General features: G+C 35.3%; 1 protein-coding gene across 1 annotated transcript in view; it reads left to right on the forward strand.

Moving 5' to 3' along the window:
- The window catches only part of CDC73 (cell division cycle 73), a 162276-nt gene that overhangs the window by 25832 nt on the left and 115225 nt on the right, over positions 1-21219 (forward strand). Inside the window, exon 7 of the mRNA XM_069074465.1 lies at positions 2409-2625. Coding sequence (XP_068930566.1) covers positions 2409-2625 — 217 coding nt within the window. The remainder of the gene's footprint in view (positions 1-2408; positions 2626-21219) is intronic.

Below are 21219 nucleotides of genomic sequence, written 5' to 3' on the forward strand. Positions count from 1 at the left end.
AATTGATTAAATATTGAAGTTTTATTTTAGGAAAAGTAAGAAAAAAAATGTTTTTAAACTCTGCAATTGTTTATCCTTTCCTAGAGGAAAAGATTATAAAGTACAGTCCAAAGCGAGTCACTCATTGGGTGTGTACTGAGCTAGATTTTTGCATATGAGTTAATGAAAGAATTCTTCTTAAGGTGTCTCTAGTATTTTAGATTTTATACTCCGGAGATGTCTCTGTCAGTGTCTTTCAGATAAAAATATCCAGTGAATTGTCACCTTCATGTGAACAGAATTTCATTGAGCATAACATCTTTGTTTCAGCCAAATAAACCTAAGTTGCCATTGTGTAAATCTTATACTTTGAGAATTAGCAGATTTTTATATTTTGGATAGCAGAACACTTGTCCTTTTTGTATGTGGGGTCAAAATAATCCTAAAACATTATAGCAGTTTATTTTACTTTGCTAATCCATGAAGTTCACAAGTCTTTCAAAATTCTTTGTGAAGAATTACTTTATATCATGGTTTGGAATTTTAAAGTAAATTTTTAGGAAAATCAGACTTTTAAAAAAATGATTTCTTTTTAGAAGTGGAACTTTATTTAGATTTCAGAGATGGAATGAGTGGTTTTTTTTTTCCAGAAAATATGCTATTTAACAGTTATCTGGACTTAGTGAGCATATGTTTTCATTTAAAAAAAATTGAATTGTATGCTGAGTTTACTAGTAATATCCCACATTTCTTTCTGAAGAATTACTGATAGACTTTCATAATATAGCTCTTACTTGTAAATATTTTTTAGATTTCACCAAAATATATTTACTTCATTAAATATTCATTAAGTGCCTGCTCTGTGTGAGGCATTGTGCTGGGCCTTTTTGATAGAAGAATAGTACGTACTAGACTTTGCTCTCAAGGAATTTATAATTATGTGTGTATGTGGGGGAAACCTATACACAAATACTGAGAAACGGATGATATATATATGAACCAATCATAATCTTCTTGGTAATCATTTTCAATCTCTGCATATCTGTTTTCTTCCCTTCTTCTACCCACAAACATCCTGATCTTGCAAAATCTTCACTTGATTGTACTGTATTCTGAAGTTATTGTCCTATGTCTGGCCTCCCTTTCATGTACAGATTTGTAGAAAAATCTGTCTATGCTTGTTTCTCCCCTTTGCTCACTTTTTACTCACTTTTCAGTTCCTTCCAGTCTGACTTATAATTATACTACAAAATTGAAACTCTCCAGAATCACCAGTAATTTTTAATTAAATCAAATGGCTTTTTTCTTACTCCTTATTCTTCTTTATCTCTGTAGTATTTGACATTAACTACTCCCTTCTAGGTACTCTCACTTTCCAAGCTTTTCTTTTTTTTTCCTATTAATTTTTTTTTTTTAAGCTATCAGGGTTAAGTAACTTGCTCAAGGTTACACGGTCAGTTATTTCTGGGTGTGGTGCTAAGTATCACAGCCTAGATTTGATCCCCAGGTCATCCCGACACTGGAGCCAGTGCTCTTACTTGCTGAGCCACCTGGCCGCCCTTAAGCAATTGGGGTTAACTTGCTCAAGGTTACATGGCCAGGTGTTTCTGGGTGGGTGCTAAGTGTCTGAGCCCAGATTCAATCCCCAGGTCATCCCGACACTGGAGCCGGTGCTCTTACTCGCTGTGCTACCTGGCCGCCGCCTAAGCTTTTCTTGATACTGGTTCTTTTCCTTCCAGTCAGACTACTACTTTCTAGACTCTTTTTCAAGTTCATCTTTCATATCCTGTCCCCTGTGTATGGGTACGTTCCAGGGGCCTATCCTGGACCCTTTGCCTTCTAGAGTCCCTCATTGTCTGACTCCATCTTATTTCTCCAAAATTATTTCACAGTATTTCTCCTTTAGATGTACTCTGTGTTCAAACTAAACTGTTCTACTTTCAGTTGTTTTTGGCATTACAACATTTCTTCTTTATATAGTATTGCTCTCATCACTGGGTTGCAGTGTCTTTGCACTGAACCCTCTTGGAGAGTTCAGCTTAAGTGCTGCTTCATACAAGAAGCCTTTCCTGAATCTCCAGTTTTTGTTGCTTGTGTCCCTTCTTGAAATAACTGTTTGTTTAAATATATTTTTAATAACTTATCTGTGAATATGCTCTATATCCTAGTATAGTGTCTTCCATGAGAGTAGGGATTGTTTTTGTTTGTCTTTATAGCCTCATTGTTTATCATAGTGCCTATCACTTAGGGGGCACTTAATAAATATCTGTGGAATTGTTGAAGAAAGAATCTAAGTCATTTTCTGCTTGTTTATATTTGCTGTCTCTTTAAGGAGGAACTTCTAAATATAAAAAAATGTTACCATAATTTATCATAAGTGTTTTTTTTTCCCCACTGATGAAAAATAAAATCAATGTTTCTGTGTTTAGGTCCTTATCTGAGGCTATGTCTGTGGAAAAAATTGCTGCAATCAAAGCCAAAATTATGGCCAAGAAAAGATCTACTATCAAGACTGATCTAGATGATGACATAACTGCACTTAAACAAAGAAGTTTTGTTGATGCTGAGGTAGATGTGACCAGAGATATTGTGAGTCGAGAGAGAGTATGGAGGACAAGAACTACTATTCTGCAAAGCACAGGAAAGGTAATCTTTTAAAATTTTAGTAATTATATGTAGTGTTTTATACTTGTATCATCCTTTTAACTTGGAATTTGTTGTTCTCGGTTAAAATTGGATGCTAATGAAACTGAGGTTTCCAGTTCCATTCTTTTATAGATAAACTAACTTTGGTCTGATGTTTCCTAGCCACCTATCATGTTTAACTGACATACCACCATTTTTATTTGCTGAAAAAAATTATTCCTCTATTTCTGTTTAATTAGCTGAAATTTATATAGTGCTTTTAAAGTTTATAGAATCTTACAATACACTTTATCTAGACTTTCCTTTAACAAATAAGCAAGTGTTTAAATTTAAATAAACAAAGCCCTTATAATAGATTCTGGGGATATAAAAACAAAAATGAAACTCCCTCAAGGAGTTCATTCTACTGGGAGAAAACTATGTATCTCATAAATTTGATTCTTATTACACTTGTATGAGGTAGGTATTGCATCTTAATAGATGGCTTTATAGATGAGAAAATTGAGATTCAGGGAGGTAAGGTTGTTTGCCTAAGTTTGCACCGCTAGTAAGAATCAGAATTGAGATTTAAACTTAGATCTGCTGAGTTCAAATCCAGTGTTCTTTTTCATTATATCACAAATTATAACTGATTAGGAAAAAGTTATAAAATTAAAAAATCTTTACCTCGGGGAAGAATATGTGTTAAATACTAATTATTTTATGGCTCCAGATTTAATTTTATTTGCCTTAATCACTAGACATATTTGAGTTTAAATTTATGTATGAGTCCTTCAGTTAATAAAAGTTCAGTTATAGTGTCCTGAATTGATATTTTGCAGTTGTGCTTTTTGGTATTGCAATAATAAAATTATCTTATTCTTTTTAGAGGATTGTTTTATAGATGAACCATATAAATGAGAAATTTGTCTAACTTCATCTCTAATTCTCCATTAAAAGTGTTGGGAGCATACTTGTCACAATTTTTAATATTTGTTGGTCAAAGACATTCTTGCGTTGGCATCAGTGATGATTAATAGAATAGTTTTTAAAGGATATTGATGGTGTGGAGAATTTAGCAACATTACCTTTGTGTTATCAAAATGTAGGTTTCATGGACATTTTGGTGATTTCATAAATTTAGGAGGTGATTATGTGGCTAGCTATTGCTTGACATTTCCTTTTTCAGTTATATTCTTTTACTTTTCTTAGATAGGCCCAGAAACATGTTTGAAGAAGTACTTGCAAGTTCAAAAATTTATCCATGAAGTTATATTTTATATATTTTCTTTGATTGTCACTTTATGTTACAGCTCTTTAATTCAGTTATAATACTGTGTTAATTAGACAAAGGTAGGGGTCTGCCTAATCAGCTTTCATATGGATGTAGTTAACCATAAGCTTTAAAATTAAAGTTCATAATCAGCATAGTTCCTAATGGATATTTGCAGTTTGCAGCATTTAAAAAAATACTCCATTTAGTATAAAATTTATGAATTTTAATTTAGATATTGCAATCCTTTTCTAAGAACATTATTCAGTTAATCAGCCGATTGATAAAACATGAAATAAGCTCTAAGTGCCAAGTGCTGTTCTAAACTTGGGCGAACAACCTCACCTTCCTGAGCCTCAGTTTTCTTTCATATAAAACTGATATGGTAATACCTTCCACATCTACCTGACACAGTTGTATTGGTAATCAGATGTGAAGAGGGAGTTGGAAAGACATGGTTGTATGGCTGGAGACACCTAGGGAGTGCTGTAGAGATCTGGAGCTAAGTAAGATGAGGCCAAAGCTGGCACATCAAAACTTAGGTAGAGTAATAAGCATTTATTAAGCTCCTCCTGTGTGCCATGCAGTATGCTAGGTGCTGTGAATACAGATACGGGAAACAGTGTCCACATTTAGAGAGTTTTACATTCTAATATGGGGAATAATCTGTATATATTATATATGAACTCACTGTCATAACAAAGATAAATACAAAGTAGTTAATGGCAAGGTAGTATGGGAGAGACTAGCAGTGGGGTTCAGGAAAAGCTTTATGTAGAAAGGAGTACTTGAGCTACATCTCGAAAGATGAGAAGGATTTTATTAGACAGAAGTGAGGAGGGAGGACATTGCTACTGTGGGGCAAAGCCAGTGCAGAGGCATAGAGACAAGATGGGGTGTTTCTTGAGGAATAGAGAGAGGACTAGTTTGGCTGAATTGTAGAGTGTTGCAGAGGAAGTAACATGCAATGAGGTTGGAAATGTTTGAGGTTGGGGCCTGGTTGTGAAAGCCTTTAAAATCTCAACAGAAGCATTTATATTTTTAAACTATAGGGTTTTATGGAGCCACTGGAATTAATTGAATAAAGGAATGACATTGTCAGACCACATTTTGGCAGCAGTGTATGGTCAACAGACTTGAGGCATAGAGGCTATTTACAGGGCTTTTGGAATTTAGGCAAAGGGGTTGGTTGAGGACTTAAACTAAGGTAGGTAGTTTTGTGAGAATATAGCAAGGGACTGGATGTGAGCGATGAGAAGTGAGACATCATGGGGAGGTAAAGACATCAGGGTTTAGCAACTGACTGGATCTATGGGATTTAAGGAGAGTGAAGAGTGGAGAATAATTCTGAGATTGACACCACATTATATAGTGCTTTTGACAGGAATAGGGAATTTTAAAACAAATGGAGGGAGGAGATACTGAATTTAGTTTTGGACAGGGTAATTTCAGGGCATCCAGTTTGAAAGGTTCAATTGGCAAGTTGATAATGCTGGACTAAAGCTCAGAAATAACCAGTACTGGATATATAGCTCTGAGTCACCTGCATAGAAATGATAAACTAGGCCCATTGGAGTTGGTGAGGTTACCAGGAGGGAATATCAAGTGAGTATGAAGAGACAGAGAGTAGAGCTGCATCAGAAAAAGAAGTTGACCTGGGCTGTTGTCTTTTGGAACAGTCTGCTAAGATATTTTGCATTTTATTGCGGTGTAGTAGTGGTATTTTGTGATTTGCTGAATATCTTTAGTAGTCTTTAAAATATTTTATGATACTTTGAGATTAGAAAAAACCTGGGTTCAACTTCTACTTCTGACACATACTGGCATAGTATATACAGCCCTGGGCAAGTTATTAAATCTCTCAGACCCTCATGTAAGTCTACAAAACTGCAACTTGTAAAACAGGTACAGATTGCTATTGATGTAAGTTTTCCCATTGAAAATTCCATATACCAATGAAATCAGTTCTAGTTCCTTTGCCCCTTATAAAAATTAATGGTTCCTCAAATATTTATTCTTTAAATATGTAATTTAAAAGATTTGTTGAATTGAAATTTTTTTTTCCATTTCAAAAGCTATGTGTTGGTACCATCTCTCCCTGTGGGATATCTCTGACTTCTTAATAGAAGTTAAAAGGGGGAAAGTATCAAAGTTAATTTTATTCCTTTCCTTTTCTATTTACTTAGTTTAAAAATTAAGTTTTTTGAATTTTCTTATTTTTGCTTCAGTCATTTCTGGTATGTAACCACTCTTCTTCAGTGAGCAACTTTTTATAACCAAGCAAAGCTCTTAAGCTAAAGCAGTTGACAGCATTACAAATATTCTTCGCCTTTCCTGTCCCATCTCTCCACTGAAAAGAAGGAATATGTTTTATCATGTGGTCTCTAGGGTAAGGATCGGTTATTACTGTGATGCAGAATTCAGTATTGTTTTAGTTTTTCTTTTTGTTTACATTATTGTAGTTACTGGATATAGTTTTCTGGTTCTGTTTTACTTCATTGTGGATCAGTTTATACAACTCTTCCTGGGTGAAACTTCATTTTAGAGCCATTTTTACTGTAACTTCATAATGAGGCACATCTGCATTGAATTTTTTTCCCTTAGTTTGATTATGTAATGACTAGATTTTACTGGGGAAAAATACATTATTTAAAAACTTGAGCATTTGATAGCAAAAATATATTATTATAGTTTTCCTTTGTCACTGAGCATAACTTTAGAAAGTCTTAGTTGTCTACCCAAATTAATCAATAAACATTTATTTAAATACCTACTATGTTTCGGTCATTCTGTTAGATACTGAGGATACAATATCAAAAAACTAGCTTAATTTTGTTCAAAAAAGCTTTCGAAAGCTCACTTCTTTCTCTCTCATCCTCCCTCTCTTCACTTTTCTTTTCCCCCTTTGACCCTCATTATTGTTCATATTATTTGTATGATTACAAATTTGGGATGGAAAGGAAATGATGCACAGTACTAAGGAAAAATTACAGTATGCTGACACCAAAATTTTACTGATCACTATAACTAATCGTCCATTATATTCCATAGCTTTGTTTCTTTACCTCCCTTAGATATCCCGTAAACCAATCCTTCACTGCCTACCAGATTGTGTTGTCTCTAGCACACATCTCTTCTGTATATACTTTTTTCTGTATTGGCTGCTTCTTTTAGTCTTTACTCTCTCTGTATTGTCTTTAAGGGGTGTTTGTAAAGCAAATATTTCTTGAGGTCTAGCTTTCTTTATAAGAATTCATCAAATATCTCTTTTATTGAACATCCATATTCTTTCGTTGGTGATTTGACTCAGCTTGTCACAGTGTTACTTTGGGTAGCATCTTGGTCTGCTCTGGACTTTGCAGCACATTATTAGTTCATTCCTTCCTTAGGTTTCTGGAATAGAAATACTACAGAAAAGTCTTGGTGTTGTTAAATTTTCCTTTCCTTTATATATTCTGGTTGCTTTCAGAATTTGTTGTTTGTCATTGGAATTGTTTACTGTAGCTATTCTGTGTCTTGGAGTTTTCAGAATAGGGTAGTTTTGTTTTTTTTTTTTTGCTATTTTTCTTGGAGGCAATCTGTGGATTCTTTTAATTGGCATTTTGTTTTTTGTGTTCGTAAATTTGGGACATTTTTCTTGTATTATTCCTTGCATTAAAGTGTTCAGATTATTATTTTTTGCTTGTTCTTCTGGGAGACCTGTGATCTCTTAAGTTGTCTAAGTGCATATTGCCTTAGGATCAAGATGTTTTACTTGTATAGAGTTCATGTTTTCTTTTAACTATTGCTTTTTGCTTCCCTTCCAGGTACTTCTTCATTTTCATTCCAATCAGTTCTCTTTTTTTTTGGTGAGATATGCCACTGTGGATTGAAGTTTTTCTTCTTTTCTTTCTTCGACTGTTCAAGTCATAAATTCTGCTTTCACAAATCTTATTTCTCTAAGTCATTTGGGAACATCCTGCTAGTGGTTGCATGCTTACTTAGGAATCTGTAGGGCTCTCTGCCTTCTCAGGTGCTACTTCATTTTTCTTTGTCTTGCAATATTTATTCATAGGTATCTGGACTTACTTATCAGATCTGGAGGCCAAATTCCCTTCTGCGATTAATTTCTGCTTATGCTTAAGGTCTTTTAACTGAGTGTTCTTCCTCAGATCTTTGGTAAATTGTCTCTTTTTTTCCTTTTTATTTCTCTTATTGCTCAATTTCTTACTCTTTCCACTTTATGAGGGAATCTCCCCAGTTCTGGACTTCAGAGTTATTTTAGTCTCCTACACCACCATATTTACCTTTCACTAACCTCAATCTCTGCTCCAGGTGACTTATAAGGGGGTATAGGTGGCCCCAGTTAGATGCCAGTCCCTTTTTCTTCATGCCTAGAAGAATACCACTCACAGGCTTGTGTTCCTGTTCCCTCTGTTCCTTAGTTCTCTACCTGAGCTGTGTTGAACTACAACAGGTGGACAAACTGCTGTCCCAGACAGAGCAAGCTTTCTTAGGCAAGGATTACCATGTCCTCTAAGCTATTAATTCTCTATGACGTTTTTCCCTCTCACTGTCATTTCATTTAACTCTTACATTTTGTATCTTTTAGTTAATTTTTCAAGGTACTCTTGTAGCCAGAATATTTTATTCTTCTGGGACTCTGCTTGAATATTTTGTGGGATTATTCTTCTGGGTTGACCTCTTGAGCTTATCTCAGTCTATATTATTTCTTTACTCTGTATATCTTTTCTTCTTTTCTTATCTCTAGCCTCTTTGGATAGTGTGGGTGGGCTTTGCTTTTTCTTAGATGTGGCAACAAGATTAGTCCCTACCTTTTGTAGGAATTCTTCAGTTTGAATCAGTATTTTGATGCAAGAGCTGGTGACTCAGGTTAGGTTTTGGCCTTGAAGTTGGTTCTTTCCCTTAGTTTGACCCTGCCTGATCTGAGGGATGTTTTCTGTTCTGGTAGAAGGCTTCTTTTGCAACATTTTAGCTGCTTTGTTTCCTAGGTGATTGCCTGATTCTTTCTCCTGCTGTGGTTTAGACTGTATTGGCAGTATAGTAATCTGGGTACTAATCTGGTTTTGTTTCCTGTTTACGTATCCCTGGTGCTTCATCTCCTGTCTTCATGCCTTTGCACTGATGGTGTATTGAATGCTCTTTCCTCTTCTCCATGTTTTAGTTTCCCAGGTTTCTTTAAAGGCTTAGCCCAAATTCTACCTTCTGTAAGAGTCATTTCTATGTTTTTCCAGTGGGTCATACCTTTTCCTTTTAGATATGGATATATCTTCAATATATGTAGGTATTGGCATGCTATTTCCCCTATCATAGTGCATAATCCTTGAGGTCAGGGACTTTTTGGGGGTCCCTCTTTATATCTATCCCCACTCCTTAGCACAGTTCCCAGAACATGGTAGGCACTTAAATAATGATATAGTAATTGATGTTTATGGTGACTATGAGTCATAAAAAAACCCAAAAACAACCTAAAATTTTCTAACATTGAACCAAACCTGTATTCTGAGCTAAATCCATTCTGGTCATAATACGTATTCTTTGTGATATGTTGCTGTAGTCCTTTTGCTGATATTTTATTTAAAGTTTTTGCCTCCCTATTTATTAGAGGTATTGCTCTGTAGTTTTGTTTCTTCCTGGTTTAGATATTGAGACTGTATTTGTAGCATAGATTAAATATTTTTGGACTTTTTTTGTCAATTTTTCAAACAGCTTTTGTGCTATTGGAATTAATTGTTCTTTGAATGTTTGATAGAATTAATTTGTATGTAAGTGCAGCTGAGCCTGGGTTGTTTTTTTTTTTCCCCTTGGGAGCTAATTTATGACTTTTTTTATTTTCTCTTCTTAAGATTGGGGTTACGAAGCCTTGTTTTTGTTTTATTAATCTGGAAATTTGATATTTTTGGAAATGTTAATTTCATTTAAATTGTTGCTTTTATTGGCATATAATTGGCAAAATAGTTTCAAATAGCTTCTATTTCTTTTCATTTAATGTGAATTCACCTTTATCATATTTGATACTGGTCATTTGTTTTTTCTTTATTTAAAAAATCAAATTAGCTAATGGTTTACCTATTAAATTTTTTTCTAAAAACCAGCTGCTAGTTTTATCTGATTTTTTTAATTTTCAATTTTATTAATCTCTTCTTTGATTTTCAGGATTTCTAACTAGGTTTTTTACTTATTGGTTTTGTACCATTTTTAGTTGCCTTCCCAATTCATTAATCTGGGTTTTGTTTTTTTGTTATATTGATGAAAGGTTTTAGAGATACACATTTTCTCTTTAGGACTGTTATTACTACATGTCTAATATGTGAAATGTGTCATTGCTGACACATTGATTGTTTCTAGGATTTGTCTTTTGACCCACCCAGTCTTCAGGATTGTTAGTCTTCGGTTAATTCTGGGTTTGTTCAATAGTAGGAAAATTATAATTGTGACCCATCAGCAAGAAAGAAATTCCATTTAAACTAACTACAAAAAGTATTCTAAAAAGGAAATTCTGGTAGTTCTACCTGTAAAGACAGACAGACACGAGCATGTGCATGCACACACACACATAGATTCTATGAGTACAGCTATAGAACACTGTACACAAATATAGAGAAATTTTAGTTGCTCATTGTTTAGTCTAAGCCATTATCAGAAAATGACAGTGCTATCTAAATTACTTATTCAGTGTTGAATTTGGAGTCAGGATGGTCCAAAATAAAATTTAGGTTTAGATACTGCTGTATGACTTTGGGCAAGTCAGTTTACCTCTCTCTGCCTCAGTTTAAAAAAAAATTATTTATTTTTAGTTTTCAACATTCATTTCCACAAGATTTTGAGTTAGTTTTTTTTCCTCCCTGTCTTTTCCCTAGCCCCCACCCCAAAATAGCAAGCCTATTGAATACCCTTTCCCCCAATCTGTTCTCTCTTATATCCTCCCCCAACAATCCCCTAACTGTCTAGTAGGGCTAGATGGGTTTCTATACCCCATTGCCTGTATTTCTTACTTCCTGGATGCATGTAAAAACAATTTTTAACATTTGTTTTTAAAACTTTGAGTTCCAGATTTTTTCCCTTCTTCCCTCCTTACCCACCCCCACTGGGAAGATAAGCAATTCAATGTAGGTTGTACATGTGTAGTTACCCAAATCATTTCCACAGTAGTTATATTGTGAAAGACTAATTATATTTCCCTCCATCCTATTCCGCCCACCCACTTATTCCATTTTCTCCTTTGACCCTATCTCTTTTCAAAAATGCTTGCTTCTAACTACCCTCTCCCCCAGTCTGCTCTCCTTCTATCATCCCCTCTCTTATCCCCTACCCCCCTATTTTCCTGTAGGGTAAGATACCCAATTGGGTGTGTATGTTATTTCTTCCTTAAGCCAAATTCAATGAGAATCAGGTTGTTCCATTCCCTTTCACCTTCCTGCTCTTCCCCTCCATTGTAACAGTTTTCTCTTGCTTCTTTTACGTGAGATAATTTACCCTAATCTATCTCACCATTTCTCCTCCCAATATATTCCTCTATCACCTCTTAATTTTAGTTTTTAGATATCATCCCTTTATATTCAACTTGTCCTGTGCCCTCTATGTATATATGTATATACATATACCTACACTCACATATATATTTATATACACATACTCCCTCCTATACCGATATATATATATATATATATATATGTGTGTGTGTATATATATACATATACACACATATATTCCCTTCTACTATCCTCATACTGAGAAAAGTCTTATGAGTTACAATTATCGTTTTCCCATGTGGGAATGTAAATAGTTCAACTTTATAAGTTCCTTATGATTTCTTTTTCCTGTTTACCTTCTCATGCCTCTCTTGCTTCTTGTGTTTTGAAAGTCAAATTTTCTGTCTAGCTCTGTTTTTTTTTCCATCAAAAAAATGCTTGAAAATCCTCTATTTCATTGAATGACCATATTTTCCTCTGTAGCATTATACTCAGTTTTGCTGGGTAGGTGATTCTTGGTTTTAGTCCTAGCTCCTTTGACCTCCAGAATATCATATTCCAAGCCCTTCAATCCCTTAATGTAGAAGCTGCTAGGTCTTGTGTTATCTTGATTGTGTTTCCACAATACGCAAATAGTTCCTTCCTGACTGCTTGCAGTATTTTCTCCTTGACCTGGGAACTCTGAAATTTGGCTATAATATTTTCTTTTTGGGATCTTTTTCAAGAGGTAATCAGTGAATTCTTACAATTTCTATTTTGCCCTCTGGTTCTAGAATATCAGGACAATTTTGCTTGATAATTTCTTGAAAGATGGTGTCCAGGCTCTTTTTTGGTCATGGCTTTCAGGTAGTCCAATAATTTTTAAATTATCTCTCCTGGATCTATTTTCCAGGTCAGTGGTTTTTCCAATGAGATATTTCACATTTCCTTCTATTTTTTCATTTGTTTGGATCTGTTTTATAGTAATCTTTATTTCTTATAAAGTCATTAGGTTCCGGTTGCTCCAATCTAGTTTTGAAGGAGTTATTCTCTTCAGTGAGTTTTTTAAAATCCTTTTCCGTCTGGCAAATTAGGTTTTTTAAGACATTCTTCTCCTCATTGGCTTAAATTTTGGCCTCTTTTGCCATTTGAGTTAATCTATTTTTTAAGGTGTTATTTTCTTCATTGTATTTTTGGGTCTTGTTTAGCAGGCTGTTGACTCCCTTTTCCTGATTTTCTTGCATCATTCTCATTTCTCTCCCCAATTTTTCCTCTACTTCTCTTACTTGATTTTCAAAATCCTTCTTGAGCTCCTCCATGGTCTGTAACCAGTTCATAATTTTCTTGGAGTCTTTTGATGCAGGAGTTCTGACTTCGCCGTCTTCCTCCCACTTCCTGCATTGATCCTTTTTGTCCCCAAAAAAGAATTCTATGGTCTGTTTGTGCTTCCCCTGCTTGCTCATATTGCCAGACAATTACTTGACTTTTGAGCGCTTTGCCATGCTATAACTCTGCTTCCAGAATGGAGAGAGCTTTGTCCCAAATAACTAGGGTTTTCACATCTGCCAGAGCTATTAGGAAGGCACCTACAGTCCCCACAAGGCACCTACAGTCCCCACAAGCTCTGGCACTTGGCTACACGCCCCAGGATCACCACCCAAGACCGCGATCCAGATCTAAGCTTGTTAATGCAAGAGTTATTACCCTCTGAATGGTTGCTTGAGGCCAGGAGCTCTGGAAACAGCCATGTGGCAGCTGCATGGCCGCCATGCCTCTGGCCACTTCTTGCTCTGGGGGCAGGGGCTGGACCAGTCCCCCCTATTCCAGCAGAGTTCCACATTGTCCTTTTACTTTGTCTTTGGTGTTTATGGGTTTGAGAAGTCTGGACACTGCCACAGCTACTGATGATTCACTCTCCTGAAGTCTGCTCTGGAGGCCACTGATTGGGGCCACCCTGGGGCTAGAACCACATAGCTCAGCCGGACTGGGATTGGCTCCCAGCTCAGTGTGATAGACCTTCCCTTCCCACTTACCAGGCTTCAATGGGAGATTGTTTCTCTCTGTCACTTTGTGTAGGGTCATTTTTTACATGTATTGGAAGTGATTGGAGTAGGAGCCCATGCCAAGTTTGTGCTTCTAAACTCTGCCGTCTTGGCTGTGCCCCCTCAATTTTCTCAACTACAAAATGAGAATAATAATAGTACCTCCCTTCCTGAGTTGTTGTGAGAATAAATTGAGGTAACTGAAAAATAATTTGGAAAACTTAAAGCACTATAAAAATGCTTATCATCATTACAATAAAGCTATCAAAAGATTACTTTATAGAGCTACAATAAAAATTTAGATGAAATGTATCTGGAGGAATAAAAGACCAATAATATGTATAGGAATATATTTTTTAATTTTTTTCTTTTAATTTTTAAGTTTTTAAATAGTATTTTATTTTTTTCAATTAACGTATAGACAATTTTTAACATTCCTTTTTTTAAATAAAATTTTGGCTTCCAAATTTTCTCCCTCTTTCCTTCTCCCCTCTTTTAAGATGGTAAGTAGTTCGATACAAGTTATATATCTGCAATCATGTAAAACTATTTCCATATTAGTATGAAAGAAAAAATGGTTTGCAAAAAATAGATAGTTTGCAAAAGGAAAAAACCATGAAAAAAATAAAGTGAAAGTAATAAGCTTCAGTCTACATTCAGACTCCATCTGTTCTTTCTCTGGATGTAGATAGCATTGTCCATCCTGAGAATTCTAGAATTGTCTTGGATCATTGAATTGCTGAGAAGAGTTAAGTCAATCATAATTGCTTATTACACAGTGTTTGTGTTACTATGTTCGGTATTCTTCTGGTTTTGTTCACTTCGCTTTTCTTAAATTCATCTTAAGTTTTTCTATATTTTTCTGCAATCTGCCTTCTTATCATTTCTTATAGCAACATAGTATTCAATTAAATATATATACCGCAACTTGTTCAGCCATTCCCCAGTTGATGGGAATTCCCTCAGTGGAAATAATTTTTAAAAGTAGAAATGAAGGTCACCTAGCAGTATCAGACCTTAAATAGTACTACAGAGCAGTAATCATCAAAATAATTTGGTAGTGGCTGAGAAATAGGTAAATCATTTGAATAGATTAAGTACTCACTATTCAGAAGCAAATGAGCACAATAGCCTAATATTTGATAAACCCAAAGATCCTAGCTATTGGGCTAAGAACTCACTATTTGACAAAAACTGTTACACAGACTGGAAAGCAGTCTTAGAAAAATCAGTTATATACCAGCCTCTTACTCCATATACTAAGATAAGCTCCAAATAGGTACAATAGTTAAGCATAAGAAGTGATGTCATTGGGGCGGCCAGGTAGCACAACGAGTAAGAGCGCCGGCTCCAGTGTCGGGATGACCTGGATCAAATCCGGTCTCAGACACTCATCACCACACCCAGAAATAACTAGCCGTGTAACCTTGAACAAGTCACTTAACCCCGATTGCTTTAAAAAAAAAAAAAAGAAGGTGATGTCATAAATTAGAAGAGTAAGAAAGAAATGAAGGTCTAAATTAGGGGAGGAGTTGATGTCCAAATAAGGGATAGAGAGGTTCAAAGAACAAAATATGGATGCTCTTAATGAAATGAAATTGAAGTTTTGTACAAACAAGACTAATGTAGCTAAAATTAGAAGAGGAGAAGTAAATGGGAAAAAAATCTTTGCAGCATGTCTCTCTGATGATGGTCTCATTTCTCAGTTATATTGGGAACTGATTCAAATTGTAAAATAAGAGCCATTGCCCACTTGAAAAACATTCAAGGAAATGAAGTTTTCAGAGGAAAATATCCAAATTATCTAACAATGTGCAAAAAATCGTCTAAATTGTAAATGGTTAGAGTAATGAAAATTAAAACTCTGAATTTGCACTTCCAGTCCTTCACATTGGCTAAACTGAATGAAAAAATGATAAATGACAAATGCCGGAGGGGATGTGGGAAAACAAGTACTTAAATGGACTATTGATTACATTTGGCCTAAGGGGCAGGAAGATCTTCAAATTTCCATTACCTTTACATCAACTCACTTTCCTACTCATCACAAGGGTTCTTTCAGGTGTTTTGTTCCCACCTTCAACCTCCAAAGACTCCTTCTTATTCTGTCTCTGCTGAAAACTGTCTTATATTTTGTAGAAAGAGTTGAGGTCTTTTATCTCCTATCAGGTGTCTTCTGCCACTGTCTTCTTCATCACCTCTCTCACTTAATGAAGTGAACTCTCACCTTACTGAGAGGCTAACCCCTTTACTTGGCAAGGCCAAGCAATTCTGTTCCATCCCATCTCCTTCAACAGATTGCCCCCTCTCTAATCCCCCCTCTTTTACTTATTTTCAATCTCTTCCTCTCTACTTGTTTGTTTCCTTTTTCTTGCAAACATTCCCATATCTCCCTCATCCAGAAAAACCCCTCATTTGGTCCTTCCATCTTTATAACTAACATCCTATATCTCTTCTTCCCTTTGTGGCCAAACTTCTCTAAAAGGCCACCCACAATAGGTGATTCCATTTTCTCTTCTCTCATGTCTTAACTCCTTACAATCTGGCTTCTAACCTCATCATGCCATTGATCTCTTAATTGATAAATCCAATGGCCTATCATTTTCCTTGACCTTTCTGTATCTGTTAATACTGTTGATCACTCCTCCTTGATACTCTTTTCTTTTGAGACACCACTACCTAATTGACTGCTCTATCTCAGTCTTCTTTCCTGGATCTTTTTCCAGGGCATGCTACACTGTAGGTGCCCCCCCAGGGCTCTATCTTGGTCTCTCTTCTGTCTGTATACTACTTCACTTGGTGATTTCATCACCTCTTGTAGATTTAATTATCGTCTTTATGCTTGATAATTCTCAAATTTATTTATCAGTTCTCTACTGATTTCTAATTTTGCATCTCCAAGTAACTTTCAGACAATTTGAACTAGTTGTCTAATAATTTTCTCCTCTAAATCTCTCCCCTTACATACTTTACTCTTAAGTTATGCTGACCTCCTTATTCCTTGAAAAAGACACTCCCATCTCTCAGATCTAGGCATTTTCTCTGATTGCCCCCCATGTTTGGAACACTATCTTTAAACTGTAGAACCTTCCTTATTTCATTTATTTCCTAATTTTCCTGTATGTAGCTTGTTTTTATTTATTTTGTTTGCATGTTGTCTTCTCCATCAGATTTTCCTTGAGGGCAGGAACTGTCTTTTGCCTCTTTTTGTATCCCCAGCATTAGCCCACTGCTAGCACTTAGTAAGTACTTAATAAATGTTTATTGATTGATTTACTGCTACAGTGAGGCTTATACTCCATAGAGATTAGAAAAAGAAGGAAGGAGATTCTTGTGTAAAAAATATTTATAATAGCACTTTTTGTTGTAGCAAAGAAGTGGTAACAGTAGGTACCCATCATTTGGAGAATGGCTGAACAAATTATGGCATGTGAATGTAATGATACGGGCAATAAGAAATGATACATAAGATGGATTTTGAAAAACCTACAGAGACAAGTATGAATTAATGTAGAGTGAAGTGAACCAACCAGGAGAATAATGTATCTATAGCATTGTAAAGTAAAACAGCTACGAAAGACTTAGGAACTATGCAATAACCAGTCACTACTTAAATGGAGTGATTGTGAATCATGCTTTTCACCTTTTTGGCAGAAAGGAAATGGAGTAGAAATGCCAAATAATACATATTTAGAAACAACCAGTGTGGATTTGGTGTGCATGATACACATTTTTCAGGAGAGGGCTTTTATTTAGGGGGCATTGTTTCACAGTGAAGAGACATTTTGATAGTGAAAAGAAAGAGTCATTGAATCTTTAAAAATATGAAGAGAATAGAGTAGACAAAAGGAAATTCAGAATGAGACAGAGGAGCAGAGCTGGGTTAGAATTTTCGTGTTAAATTTGCAGTATCCTTTAAAAAATTTCAAAATGTACATAAATTGAGATTCACAGTTTTTTATGCTCTCTTCTTTTTCTGTTCATTGTGTAGGGAAATATTTGTGTTTGTTGATGTTTATCGTTTTTTGTTTTTTTTTTCAGAAAAGAAATTAAAGATCTGAAGAAAGCATAAAGAATGAATATCAAATAGAGGGCAATCAAATATAGCAGGTCTTTTTCTTTTTTTAGATTGTAAAGACATCAAATCTGAGCATAAAACTTATTTGCTGACAATAGCAAGCATAGATAAAGAAGTAGAAGTCATAGGTTTGAGAGCTTCTTATGAAGCTCTTTTGGTAATCTCATGGTATTTTAGGGAGGGGGTGGATTAAAATTGTGCCAGGAAAATAATGAGATTATCAGATCAGGGGGTATTTTGAGATAATTTGTTCCATATCCTCCATTTCACTGATAAGAAAATTAAAGTTCAGAGTTTCAAAAGTGTTCCTAGGTTCACCCAGTGAAAAGGGGATGGAACTGAGGAGGGGGTGATAGGTGTTTCAGGAGCTCCAATGACCAGAGTCCCTGAGTGGGCAGTCTGGAATGAATTTATAGGATCTAAGCAGTCTTTTAAGTCAGTGTTGTAAAAGTTTATTGTTACGCTGTACAGCGGGCAAGAGTTCTTAGGGAACCTGCATACTTAAAGAAGTCATAGGTATAGTTTATAAAGAGTTACAGTAGTAAATCAGATGTTAATTATGCTAACTAGGTGAGTAAGGGTGGGATTAGGGAGGAGTTAAGGAGTGGTCAGTGCTTAAAGGAACATGCACTTTTATTATCTACTGTGCAGGCGTATTGCCCATAATTCACTGTGGGAAATAGCCCAAGGTGGGGCTACCTGGAGGTGTGGTTTTAGGCTTGAAACAGTAAGTCTTGAAAGTCAGTAAGTCAGCTAGCAGTCAGGGCTGACTGAGAAGTGTCTAGTCTGCCACCCATCAGTGTCATGTTTGACAGGATGGATGTTGGAAACCAAGGCTAACGGGGATTCAGGATGTGTATAATTGGCTGAAGAGTTAATTTACAGATAGTGCATTGAAGGATTCATAGGTGCAGCTGGCTATTATACTAGGGGGAGATAAACAGTTCATGAATTGTTGCTGGGCAGAGTGCTGACAGGGGGAAGGGGCAGAGTTAATGCTCTGAGGCTGGAGAGGGGGGTGGGAAATGTGATTTTACAAACTGATGTTACAGATATAGACACCCCAAGCACCCCATCAGAACCAGGACCAGAACCCAGTTTTCTTGATGCTTATTTTTATTCACAATATCATGCACTTTCAGATGTACCATACTAGTATCTATGATGAACTCTCTGGATTGTTTTATTCTTTTTTTTTTAAGCAATTGGGGTTAAGTAACTTGTTCAAGGTTACACGGCCAGTTATTTCTGGGTGTGGTGTTAAGTATCTGAATTGAATGTTTTTTTTTTTTTTGGAGGGCAGTTGGGGTAAAGTAACTTGCCCAAGGTTACATGGCCAAGTTTTTGTGTGGGTATCTGAGGCCAGAATCGAACTTGGGTCCTCCTGATTACGGAGCTGGTGCTTCACTCATTACGCCACCTAGCCGCCCCGAATTGTTTTATTCTTAACTGAACATCTTTCTTGCAATAAGAATCTGAGAAATGTGAACTCCTTTAGAGCAGTCTATTTGTATCTCTAGTGCTTAGCTTTGCACATAGTAAGCTTTTGATGAATTTGTTCAGTACCATTTCATAGAAAAAAAATTGCTTCAAGGGTTGTTTGTATCTTTGGGCACTCTTTTCCATATGGTAAGAGTTTTAAATCGCTTATTTTTTTGCCTAGTTTATTCCCTTACTGTTACCATCAGTTTTGAGGGAAGTATATAGAATTTCCCTCTTTCAACATTAATTTCTCTTTTTCAGTCAGCTGAATTATGATTTAGTGGATGGAATATTGGGCTTAGAGTCAGAAATCTGTAGGTTCAGATCCTACCTTTGATATTTCCCCCTGAAGTATCCTTAAAAAGTCACTTAGCAACATTGTTATTCTAAGTAAATCCAGTATTAATCTATTTATTTTTCATTTGGTGACCTACAGTTAACCTGTGAAAACTTCTGAGTAATGAATGAGATGTGAGAGTTTAGATGAGACTCACTAAACCTTTAGAAGCTCCCTATGTAGAAAATTTCTCTTCCTAGTCTGGTTTATTCCTGAAGTTCTTTATATTCTTTTAGTAGTAAACTACCTTCTATGAGTTAAGATATATTGAGGCAGGGAGTTATACAGCATATATATCAGAGCTGCATTATTTAAGTGATCTGAGAACATAACAATACATTTAATTTTATTACTATTATTATTTTTTACTGTGGCATTAGTACTGGAGGGTGATATGCTGATGCTACTATATGCTGCTCACTTTTGTGGCAAAAGATTATTTCAGAGTTGTGGCTTGTGTGCTTAAACTGATGTTGATCATCATGTGCTCTTGATTTTCACTGAGTCAAAGCATGAATGTTAGATCTTTTGAAAGCAATGATACTCAAGTAGTGAATGGGAAAAACAAATGTTAAATTCCTCCTATTTTCAGACTTAATTAGCACTTCAGACCTAGAGTCTTCAGATGAATGATTCTCTTTGAGCTGTAGGTGGCAGAATTGTATCATGATTTTATTATTCTTGCACTTAAAATAACTTAATAAATTTCAAAATTGTCTGGTAGCCTGAAATGATACCCATTTTTTTTCATCCAAAGTTTTACTTTATGCAGCTGTTGGTTTTCGTCTCTGAATATTAGTATTTGTTAAACATAATAAATATAAATATTTTGAGTGATGATACACAGGTATAATACTTTAACTTTGTTGTATTAAAAATTGGTAGATAAGACACTATGATTTCAGATAGCCCTGTTATGTTGGTACTGTAGTCTGCCTTTCAGCAAAGGTTAGACAATACGTATCTTATTTCAAGAGGTGTGATTAAAGCATATTCTTTTGCAGTTTTTCATTTGTTATAAACATTCACAATAAGTAGTTTTGTCTTTTCATAATAAGTTTTTAAAGTGTTACTTGAAATAGCTTTTTAAGATAAACATTCTCACAAATTAAAACTCAGTTCATACGCATTTATTAAATGCCTATTGTGTTCCAGGAACTTTTAAGTGCTAGGGAATCAAAGCAAGGCAAAAGACAGTCCCTGCTCTCAAGGAGCTTACAAACTAATTTATTTAACATAATTCATGTAACATGATGCCAGATCTCCAATAAAAAAATTAAATTCTTACATTTCTAGTGATAATTGTTAAGATACTTTCTGCATTCTTGACCTCTGGTCTGGATTATTGTCCAGATTAGTACATTTTTTTCTGCTAGTCTGCCATTTCCCAAAAAACATGGGAGTACCAAAAGTTGGAGTAAAGAAAATCCTGTTAAGGACTGACCACTGTTCTTTTATTGCATCTCTCTTAAGAGGTAGTCCTAGGGTCCGACAATTATGTCACTGTTTCCAAGATAATTCTGGTTGTGTCCTTTTCCATGTCTTTAGTTTGCTCAGAGAAATACTCATAGACCCCTTCATGGTCATTTAATTGTTGTTCAAATTAAAGGGAAAAGCTGCTTCTATTCACCTCTTTTCATACTTAGGAGACCTTTAGATACTTCATTCACCTCTGTTAGTACAAATTCTTTTTACTTTTGTAATAATAGCCATTGGATAGCATGTTTTTAAACCCAGAATTTAATTTTATTGTGCTACAGAAATTGTTTTATTTTGTTCCTTTTTCCTTTTTAAAAAACAATATATTTTTTCCAATAACATAAAAGTTTTTTAACATTCATTTTTAAAAATTTTGAGTTCCAAATTCTCTTCTTCCCTACCCTTCTCCTTCATTGAGAAGACAAATTCTCTCCCTCCCTACCTTTTCCTTTCATTGAGAAGACAGATATCAG

Source organism: Petaurus breviceps, unplaced genomic scaffold, assembly GCF_028583685.1.
Source record: "Petaurus breviceps papuanus isolate PSGF00001 unplaced genomic scaffold, PetGlider_PUasm1.0 90895, whole genome shotgun sequence".
Taxonomy (NCBI): Eukaryota; Metazoa; Chordata; class Mammalia; order Diprotodontia; family Petauridae; genus Petaurus; species Petaurus breviceps.